The 6,818-nt window shown below is 39.4% G+C and overlaps 1 protein-coding gene across 4 annotated transcripts in view; it reads left to right on the forward strand.

Moving 5' to 3' along the window:
• Positions 1-6,223, forward strand: part of dpp9 (dipeptidyl-peptidase 9) — a 20,542-nt gene extending 14,319 nt beyond the window's left edge. For all 4 annotated transcript variants that reach the window (XM_017705787.2, XM_017705789.2, XM_017705788.2 and 1 more), the window contains 5 exons: positions 325-471; positions 762-914; positions 3,522-3,664; positions 4,264-4,375; positions 5,310-6,223. In XM_017705787.2, coding sequence (XP_017561276.1) covers positions 325-471; positions 762-914; positions 3,522-3,664; positions 4,264-4,375; positions 5,310-5,402 — 648 coding nt within the window. In that variant the 3' untranslated portion in view covers positions 5,403-6,223. The remainder of the gene's footprint in view (positions 1-324; positions 472-761; positions 915-3,521; positions 3,665-4,263; positions 4,376-5,309) is intronic.
• Positions 6,224-6,818: the final 595 nt, after the last annotated feature.

Genomic DNA, 6,818 nt, shown 5'->3' on the forward strand with positions numbered 1-6,818 from the left:
ACTTGCTGTCTCTGATTTCTTTAAAGTGGTGGTCATAGGGACCAGGTGGCTTTGTTTATATTGCAAATATTGAATTATGCAGGATTTGAAAGCAAGTGTTTTTGTGGTTCAGTTAAAAATAATTAATTTTAAAGCTTATCAGTACTTATTCAAGTTGAATTAGCCAAAAATGTTTTATATTGGACAAAGAATGTATTAACTTGCTATCAGTAGTTTACACGACCATGCACACACAAAATCTAAGCAACTTTTCTTTTGAAATCTTTTAAGGTTGTGATTTTATTTTTTTTGTGAAAAGTTTTTTTTTATTCTTCCTTTTTGCAGGTGCAGTTAGTGAACAACTCTTACAAAGGAGTGAAGTATTTGCGTCTGAACACACTAGCATCTCTAGGTTATGCAGTGGTGGTCATCGATGGAAGGGGCTCATGCCAGAGGGGTCTGAAATTCGAAGGGGCTCTTAAAAACAAAATGGTATGTCAGATTAGCTGTATATCATAAAGGAATATTCCAAAGAATTTGCTAACATGGATAAAATCAATGAGAGCTTGCATCAGCCAGTTGCACCAGTTGATTTCCTCATTGTTAACTGATAGCTGCTAGCACTTATTCATTATAGAGTCTTAGCATATTTGGTTGATCCATTAAAGAAAATGTTTCTCAGATGGCTTTAGCTCTTGCAGCATTACGTGACTTTTAGTAATATGCCAGTACGACACAGAAGACACTTGTCTGACTGCTACTGATGTGTTCTCCGTTCTCAGGGTCAAGTGGAGATCGAGGACCAAGTGGAGGGTCTTCAGTATGTGGCTGACAAGTACAAGTTTATAGACTTAAGTCGTGTGGCCATTCATGGCTGGTCTTATGGAGGGTTCCTCTCCCTCATGGGCCTCATTCATCGGCCTAATGTGTTCAAGGTAAGATTTACATATGGCCTGCTGGTCACAAATATAAAAAAAGTTTTGCTTGATTGTATAATATAGCACAACACAAACATCTAAAAAAAATTTTATAGCTCGCCAAATGAGTTAGCTGATGCTGTTTGGTGACTAGCAAGTGCTAGAAGTTAATGGAGGAGGTCTGGCTCAGTTCTCAGAATTATTTGCCTGTTTTGTGAGGAGCAAAGGAGATGTTTGTCTGAGGACATACTGCTTTGACAAGATGTGGTACTCGCTGCTATATTTTATATATCTATATTGAAGAAACATTTTAATTGAACTTGCATTGAATTTGTAAACATACAACAAAAACACTGCTGTGATTGAAAGTAGCATTGGGCAAAGTGTATAATGTACTTTTAAGGACTCTCTCCACTCAAAAAGGTACTCTGTGAAAAAGATACTCTTCAGAGTACTCTTTAGAGTATTTTCTGTCCAATGTATTACCATAGCACATTCTTCACAATTCCATTGAAAACAGACTTAAAAAAGCTCATATACTATTTTTTCTAAAGTATTCGCTCATCTGCTTCACACGCATATGAACTTGAGTGACTTAATATGATGTCGGCCCACCCTTTGCAGCTATAACTCTTCTGGGAAGGCTTTCCACAAGGGTTAGGAGTGTTTATAGGAATTTTTGACCGTTCTTCCAGAAGCGCATTTGTGAGGTCAGACACTGATGTTGGACGAGAAGGCCTGGCTCACAATCTCCACTCTAATTCATCCCAAAGGTGTTCTATCGGGTAGAGGTCAGGACTCTGTGCAGACCAGTCAAGTTCTTCCACATGAAACTCACTCACCCATGTCTTTATGGACCTTGCTTTGTGCACTGGTGCGCAGTCATGTTGGAACAGGAAAGGGTCATCTCCAGACTGTTCCCACAAAGTTGGGAGCATGAAATCTCTTCTTCTGCTGAAGCATTGAGTTCCTTTTGCTGGAACTAAGGGGCCGAGCCCAACTCTCCTAAAAACAACCCCACACCATAATCCCACCTCCACCAAACTTTACACTTTGCACAATGCAGTCAGACAAGTACCGTTCTCCTGGCAACCGCCAAACTCAGACTTGTCCATCGGATTGCCAGGTGGAGATGATTTGCATCATGCTTGGTGATGTAAGGCTTGGATGCAGCTGTTTTGCCATGGAAACCCATTCCATGAAGCTCTCTATGCTGTTCTTGAGCTAATCTGAAGGCCATATGAAGTTTGGAGGTCTGTAGCGATTGACTGCAGAAAGTTGGTGACGTCTGCACACTATGAGCCTCAGCATCCGCTGACCCCACTGTCATTTTACTTGGCTGACCACTTCTTGGCTGAGTTGCTGTCGTTCTCGATCACTTCCACTTTGTTATAATTCCACTGACCACTTCCTGTGGCCATGCAAGTGATTGGAACACCTGAATTCAGTGACTTGGATGGGTGAGTGAATACTTTTGGCATTATAGTGTAGGTGAGGCTGTCATGATCATGAAATTTTGTGACCGCTGTCATGTAAAGAATTGCGGTTAACTTTTTGTTGTTCATTCTAAGTAAATGTTTAAAGTACCTGAAGAATCTAATTTGGCTTATTAGGCATCTGGCGTCCTAGCTACATTTACTTAGTAGCTACATTGTTGTGTGCACACACACTAACATGTCTGCAGTTACACTGAATCACATATAGAGTCAAGAAAAACTTTTTTAATGCAAGAGAAAATATAAGCAAATAAAGCATTCATGCTTATATACTAAAAACATTAGAATTAGCTGCATATTTAACACATCATTTACTTGCACTGGAAATTAGCAATACGCTCCATGATGTCTCAATAGATACATGTACTGCTTTCTTTTATTTACATTTGTTTGCCTCAACCCAACACACCATTTTAAAAACTGCCTGTTTGCAGCGTAATATTATTGTAAAATGATTGCAGTCATCTTAAATAATTGCCGTTATTTCAAATAACTGCGATCATCTCAGTTGCATATTACAAATAATCTTGAACCTGTCGTAGTCCAGTATACTAAAATATGCTAACAGTAGGGTTACAATGTAATGAACCTTTCAGCTACAGAACATGGCTGCACTAACATGGCTAACTTCAGTGTTTGTGAAGTTTGAGTAGTGCACTCAGCTAAAGGAGAAGTCATGAGCGTATTGGTTTTCTGTTCAACATCTGTACGGCTAAGCTACTGCCTTACTGTCCTAGTTAAACCGATCAGGCAGACCACTCAACATCACATCACAGGTTTGATTCCTGACATCTAATGCAAGTTTAGAGGACAAAGACTCAAATCTGGAGAGAACATTGTGTGTGTGTTTGTGTGTGTGTGTGTGTGTGTGTGTGTGGCTATTACTCCTCCATGTTACTTTGGCTGTACTGTACTGTTCTAATGAACCCATGGTGCTAGGGTTAGCTAGACAGCTAACAACTTCACACCACAATGTTTCTGTTCATCAGTTTTGACTCACTGATGTTCTGCTGGCACCCATTTAAAAGATAAAGACTCAGCTGTGAGTGAGCAGAGTTGCTGGAATCATGTAGAAATGTATAGTTTACTGATTCAAAAAAACCTAAAAAAAAAAAACATCTTTGTTTAGGTGGCTGTAGCTGGAGCTCCTGTAACAGTGTGGATGGCGTATGACACTGGCTACACAGAGCGCTACATGGATGTGCCTGAAAACAACCTGCTGGGCTATGAAGCAGGTTCTGTGGCCTTGCATGTGGACAAGCTTCCAAATGAGTGAGTTCTAACCATTAAAGGAGTATCTGACCCCAATAAAATAGCATTACAAGTTTAAGTCCTTGGTGATAAAAAAAAAAAAAAAATCATCAGCATTTAACATGCACTCAGAAGTGTTTGAAGAAAGTGATTATTCATTCATGTGATTTTCCCACCCTTGAGGAACAAGCTAATACAGTAGAAAATGATCGAGAGATGCATCCCAACCTGCAGTGTTTAAAAAAAGCATGCAGCAGTTAAACAATCTCAGGCAAATTAGGATTGCATGTATTCGGTTAATTATCAGGTCTTTCACACACAATAATTTAAAAAACTTATTTTGAGAGCAATCAGAGATCAGCCTGTGTTCTGAAAAATGTTATGTTCAACTTGGGCTTTAAAAAAAATTGTCTGTAGATGTTTCTGCTAAGGTGTCTGCAGGTATACTGGGTATTAAATATAAGTCTAATTTTTATTTTTTTAACTAAGAATTTAACAAAAAGTCTTTTGCTGAATTAATCAAGTCCCATGAAAATGTTCCATTTTATTATATTCCATTATTAGTGTTGCACCACTGCAGTGTTTTCTTCAGTAACTAATATGTTAAATTCTATTCGCAGGCCAAACCGATTACTAATCTTACATGGGTTCCTTGATGAGAATGTGCACTTTTTCCACACCAACTTCCTGGTGTCTCAGCTTATCCGTGCAGGGAAGCCCTATCAGCTACAGGTTTGAACACACCTTTCCTCTTGCTTTCCATGTAAATAATTTGTTACCAGTAATTTAAAAAAAAAAAATTATTTAAAAAGAAAGTGAAATGACAGTCATCTGGCCACAGGCACTGGGAATGTTGTTGGAAGACCATAAATTTGATCCCCTGTAATACCACAGCCACCTGTGGCTGGGTTTTAATTGTCCTGGTCCTCCTTTCCCATCATTCACTGTGGTGCTAGCCAATATGGGTGTCTTGTTTGCTGATGTAACAAAATTGACGTTGAAAATAGCGTTCTCCTCTAAGCATGTTGAGCTGTCCAGTGACGTGTTGGCAGCAGTTTGAAAAGATGAGGTGGCACTTTATGTCTCGAAGGTGTATGTTAGCTGTCACCCTCCCAGCTTGACAGAATCGTGTGATGAGACTTCAGTAGTGAGTGGGAATCGGCAAAGAGTAAATTGGGGAGAAAGTATAAGGCAAAAAATGAATCTGACTAAAATCAGAACAAGAATGCTGCTCAGAGACCACCTTCTGTTTGCCTTTGAGTTCATTTAAGGCTGCCTCTTGTTTATTTTACTTGATTTGATTGTTGATGCATTGCATTGATTTTGATGCCCCACGTTTCCAAATACTTGCTATCAAAACATTTTTTTGTTGTTTAACACAATGTAAAGGGTAATGGACATATTCAAATGTAAGAAATTAATCATTCCATGAGGAATGGTCTAATAAAAATGGTCCAGAAATACATGATATAATAATAATAATAATAATAATAATAAAAACAAAAACATTGTGATCCCCCCCCCCCCCCATCGTTCTATAAAAAAGCGATACATGTATTTTTTTTCTTTTATGACAATGTATGAATCCATCTTGAGCCCTTTTTTCTTGCATTAGATGTTATAGGTTTAGTGTCCAGCTACTGATTTGAATCTTCTCTTCTCCCAGATCTATCCCAACGAGAGGCACAGCATCCGCTGCCCTGAGTCCGGCGAGCACTACGAGATCACACTGCTATATTTCCTTCAGCAGAATCTCTGATGAGGGCTGCGGGTTTTTGTTCCGTGGGGTTTTTTGGGGGGTGGACGGTCTCCCATCTCCGACCACCCGCCTGTCAACCAATCACAACCCACCGCCTTCGAGCAGCCATGACATGAACAGCTCAGGGTGGCGCTCTCCCTTCTAGCCTTTTGCTTGTCCCTTCTCCCTCTGGAGAGTCTTTGCAACAGCCAGGAAACAGACTTGTCTCAAAATGTTCAACGTCGAGCATGTCAGCAGAGTTTTAACAGGTTTGATTAAAGGACACACCTGAGACGTGGGGTGCAAAGTGACACAGTAACTTCAACAAAAGGAACCCTGTAGCTCATGAACTTCTAAGCAGTTCTCTTTTCGTTTGGGATAATTGTTTTTCCGTGCCACATCTAGGTATTTCTTCTCAGTCCCCCTTCAACACTGACTATGTTGCCAAAATGTGTCTTTTTTTTTTTTTTCTTTTTTTTTTCTTGCTAGTGGCTTAACTGATCGTATATTGATTCCCCCACTCCCTGCCACCCACCTCCCGCCTTTCACTCTCACATACAGAAATGCTCTTATCTCCCTCCTGGTTAACAGATCATTTTAACTTAAAGCAAGCTTTTCTATTTTGCAAGTACAGTTGTGCTTAACGTGCAAACTGGATTACAACACGTCACCTTGTTAGCCGCGCAGTGCGGCTCTTGCATAAAGACACCTCACACTACTACCTGCAATTCATATTTTAAGTGTGTATTATTAAAGGAACATATTTTTTATGAATTCCAATTCTTTTATAAGTGGTGTGATATGTCAAAACTCATTAAATGACTGATTCAGTGGTGTTTTAACTAGGTGGCTAATACACCAATCACTTCTCCAGGTTACAAAATTATAGAGCCTTGGGCTCAGTGGTACACTGTAGTGTTGTTGAATGTTGAAAGCTAAGAACACAGAAAGAGGTTCAGCACTGGCCAATTAAGCGTTTCCTATTCTCTTTTTTTAAATTCTGCATAATTTACATCAGTGGTTTGTTGTGTAATGCTGAGTTTTAGAGAAACTGGCAGAGTCAGAATTAATCATGGTGGTGGTCCTAGCTTAGTTGTTGAATTAAATGGTTCCAAATATGTTGTCAGATGCCAGAGACTGAAGGACAAACATCAGACCTTAAATCTGCTCTTGGTGGAGAGGTACATCGGTCTTGTAAGGCAAAAGTTTCCAAAGGAAAGCCATTCGTTCTGATTTAGGTTCACTGGTCGAACAAACCATTTTACATCAAAAGAGGGAATGATTTCAAACACTGAGAAATGATCACACCTGTGGAATTTACCCTTAATATTAACCATAAATAACCTCTCTAAATAGTCTCTCTGAACATTAACTTGTACCTGAAGAAGTCATTTTGCATTCTTCAAAAGCTGTGGTCAAGCACCTGGTGCTTCACTA

Source organism: Pygocentrus nattereri, chromosome 29, assembly GCF_015220715.1.
Source record: "Pygocentrus nattereri isolate fPygNat1 chromosome 29, fPygNat1.pri, whole genome shotgun sequence".
NCBI classification, from domain to species: domain Eukaryota; kingdom Metazoa; phylum Chordata; class Actinopteri; order Characiformes; family Serrasalmidae; genus Pygocentrus; species Pygocentrus nattereri.